This window comes from Molossus molossus, unplaced genomic scaffold (assembly GCF_014108415.1).
Source record: "Molossus molossus isolate mMolMol1 unplaced genomic scaffold, mMolMol1.p scaffold_m16_p_3, whole genome shotgun sequence".
NCBI classification, from domain to species: domain Eukaryota; kingdom Metazoa; phylum Chordata; class Mammalia; order Chiroptera; family Molossidae; genus Molossus; species Molossus molossus.
In genome coordinates, this window is record NW_023425366.1 from 98,814,187 (window position 1) to 98,833,110 (window position 18,924).

The 18,924-nt window shown below is 42.0% G+C and overlaps 1 protein-coding gene across 1 annotated transcript; it reads left to right on the forward strand.

Moving 5' to 3' along the window:
- The first annotated feature begins 4,486 nt into the window (after positions 1–4,486).
- On the forward strand, positions 4,487–10,991 carry CCL26 (C-C motif chemokine ligand 26). Its single transcript, XM_036280697.1, has 3 exons — positions 4,487–4,628; positions 4,719–4,833; positions 10,772–10,991. Exons 1-3 carry the CDS (start codon positions 4,556–4,558, stop codon positions 10,866–10,868), a joined length of 285 nt encoding a protein of 94 aa, XP_036136590.1. The 5' UTR covers positions 4,487–4,555; the 3' UTR covers positions 10,869–10,991.
- Positions 10,992–18,924: the final 7,933 nt, after the last annotated feature.

Sequence of the window (18,924 nt, forward strand, 5' to 3'; positions counted from 1 at the left end):
TCAACAATGTTGTCTGGGAGTGGAGGAGGGTCACCCGATCCAGCTCAGAAGGGAGAATGGAGGAAAGCTTCCCTGAGCAGTTGACATGGGTTATAGGCCCAGAGGGTGAAGTCTTTGCAGACACATAATGTGGCATTCTTCCCCTAGCCACAGGATATTCTGCCCCAACCCACAAGTCCATGTGTAGCAGACACTGGTGGTGCCCAGCCCATCAGCACTCACACTTCCATTCCCACTGTTCCCTTCATCCATCATCCACATGCACCTGAACCCTCCATCTGAGGACTGCCCCTTGGCTCACATGCAGAGCAGGTCCAAGTGCCCTCAGCCAATGTGATAGGAAGTAGAGGATGAAAGCCCCAGCTTCCTTGCTCTCAGTTGAAGTGACTCTGGTCCATGTCTAGAAGTCTCCAGCAGGATTGAACCTCAGTTGTCCACAGTGGTAACCTGCTTGATAAAACACCTGTCTTTATTGGCTGCCTTCCCTTCTCTTACCCCACCCTCACCACCACTCCAGAGTATTTCCTGTGATCTCCTCCCAAATATACCGTTTGCACTCAGACATCTATTTCTGGGAGAACTCAACCCTGGATACCAGGGAGGATGGGAGGAGCCCACTCACCAGGATGTGAGGTATTAGTCATCTCAGGCTGCCATAACCAAGTACCACAGGCTGTGTAGTTTAAATAACAGAAGTTTATTTTTACACAGTTCTGGAGGCTGAAAGTTCAAGATCAAGGAGCCCACTGGGTTGGTTTCTCCTGAGGCCTCTCTCCTTGCCTTGCAGATGGCTACCTTCTCACTGTGTCCTCTCCCTCCTACTCTATCTGAACAAAAAAATGGAAAAATGTCCTCGGGTGAGGATAAAAATAAAAAAAAGTTTGCATTCCTCTGATAGCTAGTGTAATCTAGCTCCTTTTCATTCATCATTTGGGTTTCCTCTTTCAAAAGTGTTTAAGTTCTGCCATTTTACCACTGTGTTGTCTTTTTCTTGTTGAGTTATAATGTTCTTTATATATTCTGAATTTTAGTCCTTTTACAGATACATGCTATATTAGTTTCTTGGAGCTTCTTAACCAATTACCACAAACTGGGTGGCTTAAAACAACAGAAATGTATTATGTCATAGTTCTGGAGTCCAGAAGTCGGGAGGGCTATGCTCCCTCTAAAGGCCCTAGAGAAGAATCCTCCCTTGCCTTTTTCTACCTTCTGGTGGCTCCTGGCTATCCTCGATGCTCCTTAGCTTATATGTAGATGCATCACTCCAATCTCTGCCTCCATCCTTGCATGGATTTCTTCCCTGTGTTTCCATCTCTTCACATGGACTTTTTATAAGGAAACTGTTCTGTTTTCTATCTACTCACTACAACACTCTACTGTCAATACCTCACTTCTTTTTTTTTTTATCCTCACCCGAGGACATTTTTCCATTTTTTGCACAGATAGAATGGGAGGGAGAGAGAGGAAGAGAGAGGGAGAGAGAAACATCGACGTGAAAGAGACACATCAAGTGGCCGCCACCCGCACGACCAACCAGGGCCGGGGACAAACTGCAACCGAGGTACATGCCCTTAGCGGGAACCGAACCCGGGTCTCTCCGGACCGCAGGCCGATGCTCTAACCGCTGAGCCAAACCGGCCAGGGCATCAATACCTCACTTCTAACACCAGATGTGGAAGGGTTTTTCTCATACCAAGCAATTCTCACTTACCAGCTGAATATCCAACAATGCAACTCAGTTCTGACACTATCTGCCTGAAGATAATGTCAGATTCCAAGGGCTAAGGGCTCAGTCCCACAAGGCTGCACCAACTTCAGATGCCAATTGCAAGTCTAGGTGGTCTCCTGTGCTTCTGACCAAACTGCTGTAGATCAGAGGTTCCCAGAACCCCCTCCTCAGGATCAGCAATTTGCTAGAGGGCCTCACAGAACTCAGGGAAACTAGAATTACTTAGTAGACACCAGTTTCTTATAAAGAATATGACTCAGGAACAGACAGATGGAAGAGATACACAGGACAAGAGATGGGGAAAGGGCACTGAGCTTCCTTCCATGCCCTCTCTAGGCATACTACTTCCACATGTTCACCAACCCAGAAGTTCTCTGAACTCTGTTCTTTTGGAATTCTTATAGAGGCTTCATTATGTAGCATGATTGATTAAATCATTGGCCGCTAGAGATTATTCAACCCCGTCCCTTTCCCCTTCCTGGAGATTGAGGGAGTGGGCTGGAAAATTCCAACCTTCTAATCACAAGATTTGTTCCAAGGCAACCATTCCTCATCCTGTGGTCACCTAGGAGCTTTCCAAAAATTCCATGATTAATACATGGAATTATTAATACATGAAAACCGGCTCTTGGTGTTGCTTTGGCTACTGCCATTTGCCATTGATGATTGATGAATGAGAGGGGGAGAACACGTTCTGAGTGGCTTTTGTTAAAAAAAAAACAAAAAAAACAAAACCTTCCAACCTGCAGATTACCTTTCACTTTTTCATTTGTGTCTTCTAATGAGTAAAAGTTCCAAATTTTATACAGTCCAATTTATTAACTGTTTACCAGCCCCTTATAGTGTTGATGTATCTCATTTATGAGATATTTGGGTTCTCAGAACACTGTAACTGTTCATTAAAGTCAAAAACTGGCGTGTCAAGGTGGCCAGGAGGATGGGTGGGGGCAAAGTGAAGGCATAGGGAAATTTAGCCAAAAGAAGAGAACATTCAGGGGCAAATATGATAATGGTTGTAGCAGGTGCTGTTGGGGTTTTACCCATATCCCCTCATCATTTCCTCTGTGAGTCAAAGACTGCTCATTGAAAACCCACTGGACTCAGCCTAAGGGCCTTTTTCCTAATCACAGAGCACACTAAGCCTGCTCAGAGGACAAGGAGTGTGGGACGCAGGCTTCAACCAGTGCTATCCAGAGAGCTGGGGGGTTAATGTCCCTGCTGACTCACCTGGCAGTTGGGCTGACTCGAGTTGGTTCTGCACCAGTTCCCAGAACCCCGCAATGGAACCGAGCTTCAGCTGCTGGTGGTGGTCCCTGTTTGATAACCCGCCTTGTATTGGCACTTGCTCTTCCCCCTCTCCTCTACCAGCCTCTTCAGAAATCACCTCTCCTGTGAACAGCTTTAATGCTTACACCTTGCACTGAATCCTTGTCTCACAGCCCATTCTAGGGGAACCCAAACTAAAACAATGGTCCTCAAATCTGCTGAAATCTTAATTTCCTCATCTTCCAAAGAAGAGAAGAGAAATTAGGTATTTTTTAAAAATAGAATTGGGTCAATAATTAAAGCAATGGGAATATAGATTTCAGCCAAAGTTTTGAAAGAACTTAAGAGAAATCTGTGACTCACCATCAGAGCTGTCCTAGATTGAGCTGAGTTCAAAAGTGAGTTCCCTATCACTTGGAGTAGTTAAAACAGTCTGGGGGATGTTTGAAAGATCCCAGCCAGTCTGGAAAAAGTGTATGATTCAAGATAACTAATGAGTGGGCTTGTTTTTTTTTTAACCTTAAATTCAAAATTTCAAAGTCCGGGGTCATATCAGGGATGAGAATGGCTGAGGGTAGTCATGAAACACGGATCTGAAAACCTCATCTAATCCTCTCTAAGACTTTTCTGGCAGAAGTCACTGCCCCTTTCTGGAATTTACTTTCCCCATTTCAGCCAAGTCTGTCTAAAATATAGATTTCTGGATCTCCCTCACCCCAAAGAGCCTGACTCAGGAAGAGCAAAGTTATTTTTTCGTAATTTATACTCTTGCATCTTTAGACCTTTGTCCAAGATTTCTTCTGCCTTGTCCCCACGAACTGTGCAGTGGATGACAATCTTTTCATTTTTCCTGATGCCAAAGGATCAGGTGGTGTATGTGGCTTTGGAGACCACAGGGGTCTGGCCTGCGAGCTGCTCCAGGACCTTGGCTGCCTGAGTCAGTCTGTCTCCACTTTGTCCCACATAGATATTGAGGCAGAGCTTGTGATGTGAAGTTCCACATGGGGTTCTCCTTCACCTTGATCTGCGCCATGATGAGAAACAGGAAGAGAGCTGCAGCCTTGTTCTTGAGCATCCATTTCCATGGTCAGGCTGCCCTACATACATGTTCTGAGACTGTTCAGACCTTGCCAATAGGTAAGCAACGTTTACAAAGCAAAGAAAGCATCAGCCAAGAGCCAGATACTTATCTGGAACAACCATATGTTATAAAGAATTTTATATGTGTTATAAAGAATTTTATTTGCCAAGAATAATGATCCATTGTACTTCTGCTGGAATAAGTGTGTGGTCAGTTTGCTGAAATCATTTTATTTCCTGTTTTCACTTTTCAAACAAGAAATTGGTGACATAGCACTGGGTGGGAGGCTCTCAATTGCATGTTGGCTCCTCCTGTTTCCCCAGATGACATTGCCTCACTTTTCAACTTCCTTCTCAAGGGTATCTGATTACTCCTTTATCTGGAATTATCTTCAAGGACAGCTCAGCTCCATAAAAGGGGGTCAGATTAGGACAGGAGGAATTGGGGAGAAGGCTGTGAAGGACTCAGCTTGCAACACCATGAAGAGCTTCCCCACGGCTCCCTCTATTCTCCTAGTTTTTGTCTTGAGTGTCTACCTCGGAGCTGCCATACGTATGTAGCTGCCCAACTCCCTTCCCAGGGATGACTGGGAATAGAAGCAAAGGGGTGTCTCCAATCACTTTTCTCTCCCTGTTTTTTTAGGTGGCAGTGATGTGGCCAAATACTGCTGCTTACAATTCAGCCAAAAGATTCTTTCTTGGAACTTCGTGAAAAGCTATGAATTTACTAGGAATAGCTGCTCCGAGCCGGCTGTGATGTGAGTATTTCTCATCTGGGTTTTTAGGGTCCCTACTAGCCACATAATTGGGTAGGTGCAAGGCAGGCACCCAATTACGTGGGTGCCAGGATGAGCCTCAGGGTGGGAACCTGGTAACTTGGGTTTTCACCCAGCCTCTGCCATGAACAAGTGTGTCGTTGAGCTTTGGTTTCCTAACTTCCATATCATGTGCTAGGCAGTGTGCTAAGTGCTGAGTATAAATGAGAGAACAAGACAGCCCTTACAGACTTCTAGCATAAGAAAGGGGGCATTAGAAGACATTTGCACAAAATAGATCATCAAAATTGTGGTGGATGCTTGAAGGGGACAGCAGGAAGGAAAGCAGGAGGGTGCTTGTCACTGTAGGGGAGGCAAAACTTTATTTTTTTTTAATTTTTATTTTTTTTATCCTCACTCGAGGACATTTTTCCATTTTTTGTACAGACAGAGTGGGAGGGAGAGAGAGGAAGAGAGAGAGAGGGAAACATCGATGTGAAAGGGACACATCGAGTGGCTGCCACCCACACGACCAACCAGGGCCGGGGACAAACTGCAACCGAGGTACATGCCCTTAGCAGGAACCGAACCTGGGTCTCTCCGGACCACAGGTGGACGCTCTAACCACTGAGCCAAACCGGCCAGGGCGGGGAGGCAAAACTTTATCTCTACACTCTTAGGCTGGGCTTGAGAATTAAACTGACAGACAGATGAACAGGAAAAAAGCATACAGATTTTACATGTACATGGGAGTGCTCACAGGGAAATGAAGACACCCCCTCCCCCAAAGTGGCAAAATCTAAATGCATTTATACTAAGTTAAATAAAGAGAAGCAGCTGTGGAAAGTAACTAAAATGTATGGGGGAGGCAGCTAAAAGATAACCAGAGTTATCTTAACAAGGTCTGTTTTGACAGAATTCTCTTGGCCTTGACTTTCTATTTCTGGTAACAAAGATATTTCTTTCCTCTTGGTATAGGGAGGACATTTTTAAAAAAACTTATCTTTATTGTTGAATGTATTACAGATGTTCCTCATTTTACCCCATTGACCGCCTCCTCCCCACTCCCGCCCCCCTCCTGCCTTTTCTCACACTGTTGTCTGTGTCCATTGGTTATGCATATATGCATATAAGTTCTTTGGTTTATTTCTTCCCACCCCCCAACCCCCCTTCCCTTTGAGGTTTGTCAGTCTAGCAAACAATTTGTACTTCTTAATCCCTTCACCTTTTTCACTCATTTCCCCAACCCCCTCCCATCTGGCAACCAACAAAATGTTCTCTATATCTATGAGAATGTTTCTGTTCTGCTTGTTCATTTTGTTTGTAGATTCAATTGTTGATAGGTATGTATTCATTGCCATTTTGTTTGTTCATATTTTTTATCTTTTTCTTCAAGAAGACCCTTCAACATTTCATATAATAATGGTTTGGTGGTGATGAACTCCTTTAGCTTTTTCTTGACTGGGAAACTCTTTATATGGCCATCGATTCTAAATGACAGCTTTGCAGGATAGAGTAATCTTGGTTGTAGGTTCTTGCTTTTCATCACTCTGAATATTTCTTGCCACTCTCTTCTGGCCTGCAGTTTCTTTTGAGAAGTCAGCTGACAGTCTTATGGGAACTCCCTTGTAGGTAACTAAGTGCTTTTCTCTTGCTGCTTTTAAGATTCTCTCTTTGTCTTGAACCTTTTGCATTTTGATGATGATGTGTCTTGGTGTGGGCCTCTTGGGGTTCATCTTGTTTGGGACTCTCTGTGCTTCCTGGACTTGTATGTTTGTTTCCTTCACTAAGTTAGGGAAGTTTTTTGCCATTATTGTTTCAAATAGGTTTTCGATTTCTTGTTCTCTCTCTTCTCCTTCTGGCACCCCCAAGATACGAATGTTGGCACGCTTGAAGTTGTCCCAGAGGCTCCTTACACTATCCTCATTTTTTTGGATTCCTTTCTCTTTTAGCTGTTTTGTTTGGGTGTTTTTTGCTTCCTTATATTCCAAATTGATGGTTTGCTTCTTAGCTTTACCTACTCTACTATTGGATCTGTGTAGATTATTCTTTATTTTAGTCAGTGCCTCCTTCATTTCTGACTGGTCCTTTTGTATGCTCTTGAGGCCCTCACTAAGTTCATTGAGCATCCTTATGAGCAGTGTTTTGAACCCAGCATCTGTTAAGTTGCTGATCTCCATTTCGCTTAGTTCTTTTCCTGGAGTTTTGTTCTGTTCTTTCATTTGGGACCTGTTTCTTTGTCTCCTCCTTTTGGCTGCCTTTCTGTGTTTCTTTCTATGTATTACTTAACGAGAAGTATGGGGCTGGCTGAGACCAGATGCTGCTTGTTTGAAAGAATTTAGGAAAACCTAAAGCAGGATCCAAGACAGGCAAATCCTATGGTAAAGCAAATGCCAACAGCTTGGGTGGGTCTGAAAGTTGGGTGAGGCAGGGCCTCAGGGGATCACCAGGGCGGGGCAGCCAGTGTGAGTCAAGTTGCTGGAGTCCCAGATATGGCGGCTGTCTGCTGCCCCAGGGAAGGGCTCACCAAAGGATCAAAGGCCTCTGACAGCACATCTGTCCGGGAGAAAGCCCCCTCTCCAGCCCTCGCTCCAATGCCAAACAGCTCAGTTCTTCCCTATATGTCTCCGGTGCCACTCAAGCTGCTTCCCCTCTGAGCTTAGAGGAAGCAAGTCCAAGTAAGTCCGTGCACGGGCAAGGATATGTACCTTTGCAGCTGCCTGGGGCTCCAGCTGCCTCAGCCTCCCTCAGCCTCAGTTCCTGCTGGTTTTTCCAGCCAAAAGTTATGGGGACTTCCTGGCACTGGAACCCTGAGCGGGGCACCTGGTGTGAGATGGGGACCCTCACTCTTCACGAAGACCCTCCCAGCCTAGGTGTTCTCCTGATTTTTATCCGCCACATGTGGGTGTGGGACCAGCCTGTCCACCTCTGCCCCGCCTACCAATCTTGAAGCAGCTGCTTCTTTAATTTTGTAGTTGTAGGACTTCCATTCAGCTTGATTTCAGGCAGCTTTGAATGATGGTTGTTCTGTAGTTTAGTTGTAACTTTGATGTGGTTGTGGGAGGACGTGGTACCGCGTTTACCTACGCCGCCATCTTGACCGGAAGTCGGGAGGACATTTTTTACATGGGAGTTTTATCTCCTGCTTCCAGGAAGAAAGGGGGAGGTCAGAGAATCCTTCTTTCACCTGATTTTTTTTAGTGCCTTTAGCTCAAAATTATCTTTACGCCAAAGTGGCATATTTTGGGGTAGCATATTCTGCCACTTTTTTTTTTCTTTTTAATCCTCACCTGAGGATATTTTTCCATTTTCTTCTTCAGATAGAGTGGGAGGGCGGGAGAGAGAAACATTGATGTGAGAGAGACACATCAACTGGTTGCCTCCCGCAGAACCCTGACCAGGGCAGGAAACTAACTGCAAAGGTACATATCCTTGACCAGAATTGAACCCCGCAACTCTTTGGTTCAGGGCCGACGCTCTAACCACTGAGCAAAACCAGCCAGGCTAATCTGCCACTTTTCATTGTAGTCACAGGAGGTCTAACTCAATGTCAGGAGGTCCCCCCGAGGAGGTAACATTTACACGGAGACCCTCAAGGATCAGTGGGAGTGGACTAGGGAAAGGGGGCAAGAAGGAGCATGGATGTACCAGGCAGAGGGAGCAGCTGAGTGGGAGGAGGATGCACATGTCACTGACAAGGCAGAGAAGTAAATAGGAGCCAGGTCATGCCAGGCTCATTGGTAGCAGGAGAGATGACACATACCTCACAGGCCCCATGTCAGGACTAAAGGAGAAATATATGCAAAGTGTTTAGTGCTGTGCCTGCACACAGTGAATGTTCAACAAATGTTCTGTCAGTGGCAGAATTTGGCCACATTACTGCCGCAAGCAGAGGCAGGATGAGAACCCAGGTTACCAATGTTCAACCAAAACACCTTTAATTGCAGGTACACAGGGAGGGCAGGTCACTGCTCCCCAGAACATGGGATTCCTGAGCATGGGAGAATGGTATAGAAGGAGAAAGAAGGGGCTCCAGAGGTCCCCTGATTATCATTGCTTTGAGACCGTTAGGGATGGGAAGAAGACACTCAAGTGCTTAGAAATGGAGGGGACCCTCTGGGGCTCAGGATGCCTTGGGTCTTCTCATTTGTGTCTCAGTTGGCTTTCTGGAGCTTTAGAGTCATCAACATTTATCCAGAAGCTGGCAAAGAACCCTGAACTGGGCTCAAAGAAGTGGCTCTGTCACCTATAAGATGTGTGACCTTGGGCAAGTCAAGTTTCCTCATTTGTAAAAGGAAGGTGAGAGGCTTATATCAGTTATCTATGGCTGCATAACGAACTACCCCAAAACTTAGGGGCTTAATACAACAATGACCAGTTTCTTATCTTGCATGGTTTTTGTGGGTCAGGAATTCCAGATGGGCTTGGCTGGGGGTGCTGGAGCTGGAAAAGCTGGGTCTGGTGGCATCTCTCTCTCTTCAGGGCCTCTCTTGGTGGTCTCTCTGCTGGCTATTTCAGACTTCCTCACAGATGGTGACCTGGGGTGGTAGGACTCCTTACTTGGTGGTTCAAGGCTCCAGCATAAGTGATCCAGCAAACCAGACAGAAGCTCCGCCATCTTTTCTGACTTAGCCTACAAAGTCACATTGTGTCACTTCTGCCACATTCTGTTGGTTGACCAGTTCCTAATGACCTAAATTCAAGGGGTGAGGACATAGACCTCCATCTCTCAAAAAGAGAAATGCCATGCTTTCATACACCCAGAAAGCTCTTCCTCTCTCTCCTATTTTCCCTTTCTCTTGGCTCTTCTCCCAGGGTCTTCCGGAGAACCCTGAAAACATTGCTGGGTGCTGCAAGGTGCTCCAGGCTAGAACGACTGGATCTAGGCTCTCTCCATGTCTAAGTGCTCTTCGGGTGCACGAGGCTGGAGGAGATTCAGGGACATTAACCACAACTCCCATTCGCAACAGGAAACAGGAATCATACATAAGGAATCATGGCCAACAACCCATGATAATGTGGTTAAGAATTAAGTGGCATAGTCCATATAAGGTTCCTTTTTGGGGTGATGCAAATGTTCTAAAATTGATAGTGGAGATGGTTGTGCTGTCTATGGATATACTAAAAACCACTGAGTGATAATTATACGCTTTATTTTTTATTTTTTTAATCCTCACCCAAAGACATTTTTGCATTTTTCTTCAGATAGAGCGAGAGGAAGGAAGAGAGAGAGAAAGAAACATCGACGTGAGAGAGACACATCAAGTGGTTGCACCCACATGATCCCAACCGGGGTGGGAACAAACTGTAACTGAGATATGTGCCCTTCGGGGGAACTGAACCCCGGACTCTCTGGTCCGCAGGTTGATGCTCTAACCACTGAACCAAACCGGCCAGGGCTTCTGTTTATCTTCAAATAGAATGGGAGGGAGAGAGAGAGAAACATCGACATGAGAGGGACACATCACTGGTTGCCTCCTCCACGACCCCAACCAGGGCCAGGACAAACCACAAACCGCAACTGAGTTATGTGCCCTTGACCGGAATCGAACCCGAGACTCATTGGTCAGAGGATCAACACTCTAACTGCTGAGCCAAACCAGCCAGGGCTAATTATATACTTTAAATGAGTGAATTGTATGGTGTGTGAATTTTATCTCAATAAAGCTGTTGGATTAAAACAGAAGAGTTAAGAGGCAGGGTATAGTTCACATGCTTCTGACTAGAGCTGTTGGAAAAGGTTTCCTGGCAAAGGTGAGCTGGGAAGCATGGTTTCCAGTGGAAAGTGGTGTATCAGAGAGCAGGGAGGGCAAGGGCCAGAAAAGGGAGCAGGGGCAGTGTGACAGGGGCGTGGCAAGACTAGAATATGGCGGCCGCCCCTCCATCCCTTTCCAGGAGGCAAAACTTCTCAGTATTGACGGTCAGCATCTCTTTCCCACAGATTCACTACCAAAAGAGGCAAGAAAGTCTGCGTACAGCCAAAGGAAAAATGGGTGCAAAGATATATTTCTTTACTGAAAGCTCAACCAAAATTGTGACTGCTGACTCTTCAGCCCAAGGACACCTGGACACTGCTCTTGGCCCTGCTGTCCTTGGTAGAGCCTGGAGAATTTCTTCAACAGAAATCTCTGTGGGCCTGGGGGGAAGGAAAAGGTGTTTTCCACCAGAGTTTTCATAATAAAAGTGTTTTGTAAAGATCTGGCTTTCTTATGAACATTCTTATTCAATAAACCTGAGGTTTCTTCAAAGAAAAGAAACAGTCAATATTTGCAGCTGACTTCCTGGTGAGTTCCCAACCCCTGAACCGACCCTGCTATTGAATTCTGCCTTTATGTTTTTGTCCAATGCCCTGGCTGGTTTGGCTCAGCGGTTAGAGCATTGGCCTGCAGTCCTGAGAGACCCGGGTTTGGTTCCCGCTAGGGGCACGTGCCTCGGTTGCAGTTTGTCCCCAGTCATGGTTGGGTCGCGAGGGTGGCAGCCACTTGACGTGTGGGTGGCAGCCACTTGACGTGTCCCTTTCGCATCGATGTTTCTCTCTCTCTCTCTCTCTCTCTCTCTCTCTCTCTCTCTCTCCCTCCCACTCTATCTGAAAAAAAGCATGGACAATTATAATACATTTTGACAAAATGTCCATTAAATGTTTTAATGTTATTTGGGCAGGTAAGTTTATGTTACTTGGAAAATTCTGTCTAACACCTCATAGCCTGCTGGTAATGGGTAAATTAAATGCCTTCATATTTAGCATTGTTTTCTTATAAATTATTATTAATAAACATGAATATTATCTACCTACCAACCCTAGGTACCTATATATGTCTATATTGCCTAAAGAAATATTTTTAAATCCCCAGCTGAGGACATGCTTAGAGAGAGAGAGAAACATCAATGTAAGAGATAAACATTGATCGGTTGCTTTCTGTATGTGCCCCAATTGACTGGGGATCTAACCTACAACCAAGGTATGTGCCCTGACCGGCAACTAAACCAGCAACCTTTCAGTGCACAGGACGATGCTCAACCAATTGAGCCACTCCGGCCAGACTAGCCTAAAGAAATAAAAAATACATATTTATAGCCTTGGCTGGTTTGGCCCAGCGGTTAGAGCATCAGCCCGCGGACCAGAGTCACGGGTTCAATTCTGGTCAAGGGCATGTACCTTGGTTGTGATTCGTCCCCCAGCCCTGGTTTGGGTCGTGCAGAAGGCAACCAGTCAATGTGTCCCTCTCACGTCAATGTTTCCCTCTCTCCCTTCCTCCCACTCTATCTGAAGATAAATAGAAAAATATCCTTGGGTGAGGATTAAAAAAATTTTTTATAGATGCACAGGAACTTGCAAAAATAGTACAGAGAGTTAGGTGTATCTTTTACCCAGCTTCCCCCAAGAGTTACATCTTACATAATTATAACACCATATCAGACCCAGGAAATTGATATTGGTATAGTGTTTGTATAGTTCTGTCATTTTATCACTGTGTAGCCACCATTACAACCAAGAAACAGAAGTATTCCACCACCACAAAGATCTCTCTAGTAGTATCCCTTTATAAAGTCACTCCTTACCCCCCTACCATCATTCACCCCTGGCAACCACTGCTCTGTTCTCCTTCTTTATAATTGTGTCATTTCCAGAATGTTTTATAATTAGAATCATATAATATGTGACCTTTTGAGTTTGGCTTTTTTAACTTCACACAATGCATCCAAGTTGTTGTGTGTGTCAATACTTCATTGTTTTTCACTGGTGAGTAGTGTCATTTTACATTCTAAGCAACAACATATGGTCCAGTTTCTGGGCATCCTTGTTGGTATTGTCATCAATATGGAATATTGTTTATGTGCTTTTTGCCATCTATATATCCTTCTTGATGAACTGTCTCTTGTATTTTTGTCCATTTTCTAATTATATTGCTTGTTTTCACTGTTGAGTTTTGATATGAGTTGTGTTTTTTTTTCCAATTTTTATTAATTTATTTTTGTTACAGATGTTTCTCCTTTTCCCCCTGCTAGACACCCTCCTCCCCATCCTGCTCCCCACCCCCCTGCATTGTTGTCTATGTCCATTGGTTATGCATGCATGCATATAAGTTCTTTGGTTCATGTCCTCCATCCCCCACACCTCCTACCCTGAGGTTTGTCAGTCTGTATCCTACTTCTATGTCTCTGGGTCTATTTTGTTCATCAGTTTGTTTAGTTCACTATATTCCACAAATAAGTGAGATCATGTGATATTTGTCTTTCTCTGCTTGGCTTGTTTTGCTTAGGATAATACTTTCTAGGTCCCTCCATGTTGTTTCAAACGATAAGAGATCTTTCTTTCTTACAGCTGCATAGTATTCCATTGTGTATATGTACCACCGTTTTTTTTATCCACTCATCTATTGATGAACATTTGGGCTGTTTCCAGATCTTAGTGATTGTAAAAAGTGCTGCTATGAACATAGGGGTACATATATTCTTTCTGATTGGTGTTTCAGGCTTCTTAGGGTATATTCCTAGAAGTGGGGTCACTGGGTCAAAATGGCAGTTCAATTTTTAACTTTTTGAGGTAACACCATAATGTTTTCCATAGTGGCTGCACCAGTCTGCATTCCCACCAGCAGTGTACTAGAGTCCCCTTTTCTCCACACTCTTGCCAGCACTTGTTTGATGATTTGTTGATGGCAGCCATTCTGGTGTAAGGTGATACCTCATAGTTGTTTTAATTTGCATCTCTCTGATGATTAGTGATGTTGAGGCTTTTTTCAAGTCTCTTGGCCATTTTTATGTCCTGTTTGGAGAGGTGTCTCTTTAGGTCCTCTGCCCATTTTTTAATTGGGTTCTTTGTCTTCCTTTTGTTGAGTTATATGAGCACTCTCTATATTTTGGAAATTAACCTCTTATTTGATGTATCATTAGCAATTATGCTCTTCCATATAGTGGGTTCCCTTTCCATTTTGATGGTTGTTTCTTTTACTGTGCAGAAGCTTTTTAGTTTGATGTAGTCCCATGTGTTCATTTTTTTCCTTTGTTTCTCTTGCCTTAGGCGTTGTATCAGTGAAAATTCTGCTGCATATGATACCTGAAATTTTGCTGCCTACATTTTCTTCTAGGATTTTTATGGATTCACGAGTCACATTTAAATCTTTTTCTCCTAAAAGTTTTATAGTTTTACATTTACATTTAAATCTCTGGTGCATTTTGGGTTAATTTTTGTATAGGTATAAGGTTTAAGTCAAGGTTGGTTGGTTTGTTTTTTTACCTATGGATAGTCAATTGCTCCAGCACCATTTATTAAAATGCTATTCTTTCTCCATTGCACTTCAGTTCTTGTGTGGGGTTATTTCTATCACATTTGCTGCATATTACAATCAATTTTTATTTTTATTGAGAAATAATTTATTCACCATCCACCTTTTAAAAGTGTACAATTCAGTGGCTTTTAGTATATTTACAAGGTTGAATATCATTACTATTAATATTCCAGAATATTTTTACCTTTCCCACCAGAGAAACCACATAGCTGTTAGAAGTGTGATTTCTATTCTCCCCTCCCTTCAGCCCTGGAAAATACTAATCTACTTTTGTCTCTGTGGATTTTCCTTTTTTGGACATTTCATATAAATGAAATTGTACAACATGTGGCCTTTTACATCTGGCTTCTTTCATTTGGCACAATATTTTCAAAGTTCATTCATGTTGTAGCATGTATCAGTACTTCATTGATTTTTTTTTTTTATATTATTATTATTTTTCATCCTCACCTGAGGACATTTTTCCATTTTTTGTACAGATAGAGTGGGAGGGAGAGAGAGGAAGAGAGAGAGAGAGAGAAACATTGACGTGAAAAGGACACATCGAGTGGCTGCCACCCGCACGACCAACCAGGGCCGGGGACAAACTGCAACCGAGGTACATGCCCTTAGCGGGAACCGAACCCGGGTCTCTCCGGACCGCAGGCCGACGCTCTAACCGCTGAGCCAAACCGGCCAGGGCAGTACTTCATTGATTTTTTAAAAAATAGGTTTTTATTGATTTTTTAGAAAGATAAAAAAGTCAATCGTCTGCTTCCTGCAAGCCCCCTAGTAGGGACTGAGCACAAAACCCAGGCATGTGCCCTGACTGGGAATCAAACCAGGACCTCTTAGTCCAAGGGGCAATGCTCAATCTACTGAGCCACAGTGGCCGGGCTGATTTTTATGGCTAAATAATATCCTATTACCTAGATTACACAACCTTTTGTTTATACATTCATTAGTTGAAGGACATCTGGGTTTTTCCTTACTTTTTGACTATTACGAGTAATGTTATACATTGGTGTACACGTTTTTGTATGAACATATGTTTTTATGGTCTTGAGTATATATGTAAGGATGAAATTGCTGGGTGTATGGTAACTCTGTGTTCAACTTTTTAAGAAACTACCCCAAACTATTTTCCATAACAGCTGCATCAGTTCACCTTCCCACTGGCAATGTATGAGGATTCCAGTTTCTCCATATGCCTGTCAACACTTGTTATTGTCTGTCTTTTTTATGATAATCATCATAGTAAGATATGAAGTGGTATCTCACTGTGCTTTTATTTTGTATGTCCCTTATGACTAATAATATTGTGCATCTTTTCATGTACTTTTGGTCATTTGCATGTCTTCTTTGGAGAAATATTTTTACTTTTGTCTTTCATTGTTGAGTCGTAAGTGATCTTTGTATATTTTAGATACTAGTAGGTCTTTATTAGGTATATGATTTGCAAATATTTTTTCCCCATTCTGTGGTTGTTTTTTCACTTTCCTGGTAGTACCCATCTAATGCATAAAATCATTAATTTTTATGAAGTTTAATTTATCTATTTTTCCTTTGGTTGCTTGTGTTTTTAGTGTCATATCTAAGAAACCACTGCCTAATCCAAGGCCTGGAGATTTACACTTATGTTTTCTTTTAAGAATTCTATAGTTTTAGCTTTACATTTAGGTATTTGACCCTTTTAAAGTTAATATTTGTATGTGCTGTGAAGTGGGTACAATGGATTTTTGTATGTTGATCTTGTTTTCTGAGACCTTGTTGAACTCACTCCTTAGTTTTAGGAGTTTTTTGGTAGATTTCTTGAAATTTCCTAAGCACACAATTGTGTCAAATGCAAATAGGAACAATTTTATTTCTTCTTTTTTGATCTGTATTCCTTGTTTTTTTGCTTTCTTGTACTGGCTAGAACTTCAAGTACTACATTAAATAACAGTATTGAGAGTGGACATCCTTGCTTTGTTCCCAATCGCAGGGAGAAAGTGGTCTTTCCTCATTAAGTATGATGTTAGTTGTAGTTGTTTTGGTGTTTTCTTATACTATTTTTGTAGACTTCTAAAAATATATTAGGTAAAGGATGCTCCCCTTTAATCCTATTTTTGAGAGTTTTTATCATGAATGGGTGTTCAATTTTATTAACTGCATCAATATGATTACATGATTTTTCTCTTTCCACATTGCTGAATTCAATTTGCAAGATTTTGTTAAAGATTTATGCATCTATATTCATGAGAGATATTGATCTGTAGTTCTCTCTCTCTCTCTCTCTCTCTCTCTCTCTCTGTCCTGTCTTTGTCTGGCTTTGGTATCAGGGTAATTCTAAATAAAATTAATTGAGAAGTGCTCTCTCCATTTCTACTTTCTGTAAGAGATTGTATAGAATTGATATTAATTCCTATGTATTTATTTTGGTATGAACCATTTTAATTTCTTTAAATGCACACACATTTAAATACATTATTTGTAAACAATGAGCAAGGAAGTGAATTAGTTTATATTATCTGATTGTGAAACATTGAACAATTAAAACAAATATTTAATTTCTGGGATTCTGTTTAACATGTACTTTAGTTTGTAAAGTCTGCTATAAGAATTATTTTTAACTGGAATAAACCATTATACTTTTAAACCCCAAGGTATAGAATACATTTCTAGGCTAAATAAATTTTCATTGGTTTTCATCTATTTGTATATTTTCTGATGTTAAAATACAGATCATTGGTAGGTTTGGCTGGAGCACAGCATCTTTTTTTTTTTTTTTTAAGCACCCTTTTAGGTTCTGGTATAAACTCAGTTTAGAGATTATTGGTGTGGTTCACCTCCCTAATTTTATAAATGAGGAAACTGAGGGTCAAGCTAGTTGTCACAGAGTCAAGATAAATAATGGGATATCAGACAGGTCCCCAGGAAACCCCCAAAGAAAATAAAAGACTTGAATAAAGAACAAACTTCCTTTAGTTTTCTTTTCTGTATTTTAATTCTTTTTTTATGTTGATAAAGACACACATTTATTACAGACATTCATATGTAGTGTAGAAATGTTTTTTATTGAATTTATTGGGGTGACATTGGTTAGAAATGTTTAAAGATGAAAAATTCACTAAAACCAAATCACCAATAGACAAGCACCATCACATTTTTGTAAATATCCTTCTAGACCTCTCCTTAGGTGCATACAATTATGACTTGGTGCTGATGACTCTCCAGTTTTATCTGTGGCCTAGGTCTCTGCCCTCCACTCCAGACATGTACTATATCCTACTGCCTGTTCAACATCTCTCCTGGTATATCAGTTGATGTCTCAAACTTAGATGTCTGTAACTATACTCCTGATAGTCCCTAATAAATCTGCTCTACCCACAGTTTTCCCCATCCTAGTTGATTTTATTTATATTTTACATATGTGCCACACACACACACACACACACACACACACACACACAAAGCAGTTATCAACAATTCCTGAATAGTAATTCATTGACTAAAGGGGACATACTTAGTTTAATCAGTCCTCTTTTAATAGATATTTAAGTCGTTTCTACATTTTTATGATTATAAGCGGTGTTGTAATGAACAAGCTCGTTCATCTTTTTGTACTTCTTCAGTTGTCTGTTTAGCATGAGATAGCTGCAGCAATTTAAAATTCCATTCATATCGCCAGATTGCCCTACAGAAAGTTGTGTTCGTCCACCCTGTTCCATCAGTTCATGAGGTTTGCTTATACCCTGGCCAACAGTTAATATAGGGTCTTACCTTCAGTAAACTACAGTCTCATATTTTAGTGAAATCTTTGAGCTTTTAGATATAAACTGCAAGCTTAGGTGTGGTCTGAGGAAACATAAATGAGTGATACTGGAAATGTAATAACTAAGAGTGATGAATTGAACAGTCCTTGTTCCTCCTAAAAGCACTCAAGTTTTAAAAAATGTAAGACACTGTGCCAATTAAATATGTCTGGAAGGGGAAACTTTATTTATTTATTTATTTATTTATTTATTTATTTATTTATTTTTATCCTCACCCAAGGACATTGTTTCATTTGTTTCATTTTTTGTTCGCATAGAGTGGGAGAGAGAGAGAGAAACATCGACCTGAAAGGGACACATCGAGTGGCTGCCACCCACAGGACCCAACCAGGGCCAGGGACAAACCACAACCAAGATACGTGCCCTTAGCGGGAACTGAACCCGGGTCTCTCTGGACCGCAGGCCGACGCTCTAACCACTGAGCAAAACCGGCCAGGGCAAAACTTACTTATTTTTAATTTATTGATTGGCTGATTTGAGAGGGGGAGAGAGAGAGAGAGAGAGATCAATTTTGGTTTCCACTTATTTATACATTCATTGGTTGATTCTTGTGTGTGCCCTGACCAGGGATCAAACTCAAAACCTTGGTGTATCAGGATGCTGCTCTAACCAACTGAGCTACCTAGCCATGGCTTAGGAGAGTGACATTTAGAGACTGGACAATATCCTTTCATAGCTACAACTACCAAGTTTTACAGTAAGACAAAGAAGTTCATAATGAGATCCTAGTGCATTCATCACTTACATATTTATAAGCTGTTATAGGATTCTTTTCAGTGAAATCTTTATAATGAATGTGACTAAAGTGAATGAGCTCTAGTACTGAGGAATGAAAGAATTCTGTTTTGGCCTTTTGGTAACAGAAAAAATTTTATGTTATAGGTTGTTTTTAAAAAAACAGAAAAACAAATTTTCAGGAGAAAAAAATCTTAGGAAAGCAACTGAGTTCTCTGTTCTTATTCCCCTTGTTTCTATCCATTCATTATTCTCATACCGAGCACAACCCAGCT

Excerpts from the sequence above, each read along its gene's own strand:
- CCL26 (XM_036280697.1), top strand. The coding sequence starts at position 4,556 with ATGAAGAGCTTCCCCACGGCTCCCTCTATTCTCCTAGTTTTTGTCTTG. Across the intron at positions 4,629-4,718 it reads CTACCTCGGAGCTGCCATAC|GTGGCAGTGATGTGGCCAAA; the intron begins GTATGTAGCTGC and ends CTGTTTTTTTAG. Across the intron at positions 4,834-10,771 it reads TGCTCCGAGCCGGCTGTGAT|ATTCACTACCAAAAGAGGCA; the intron begins GTGAGTATTTCT and ends TCTTTCCCACAG.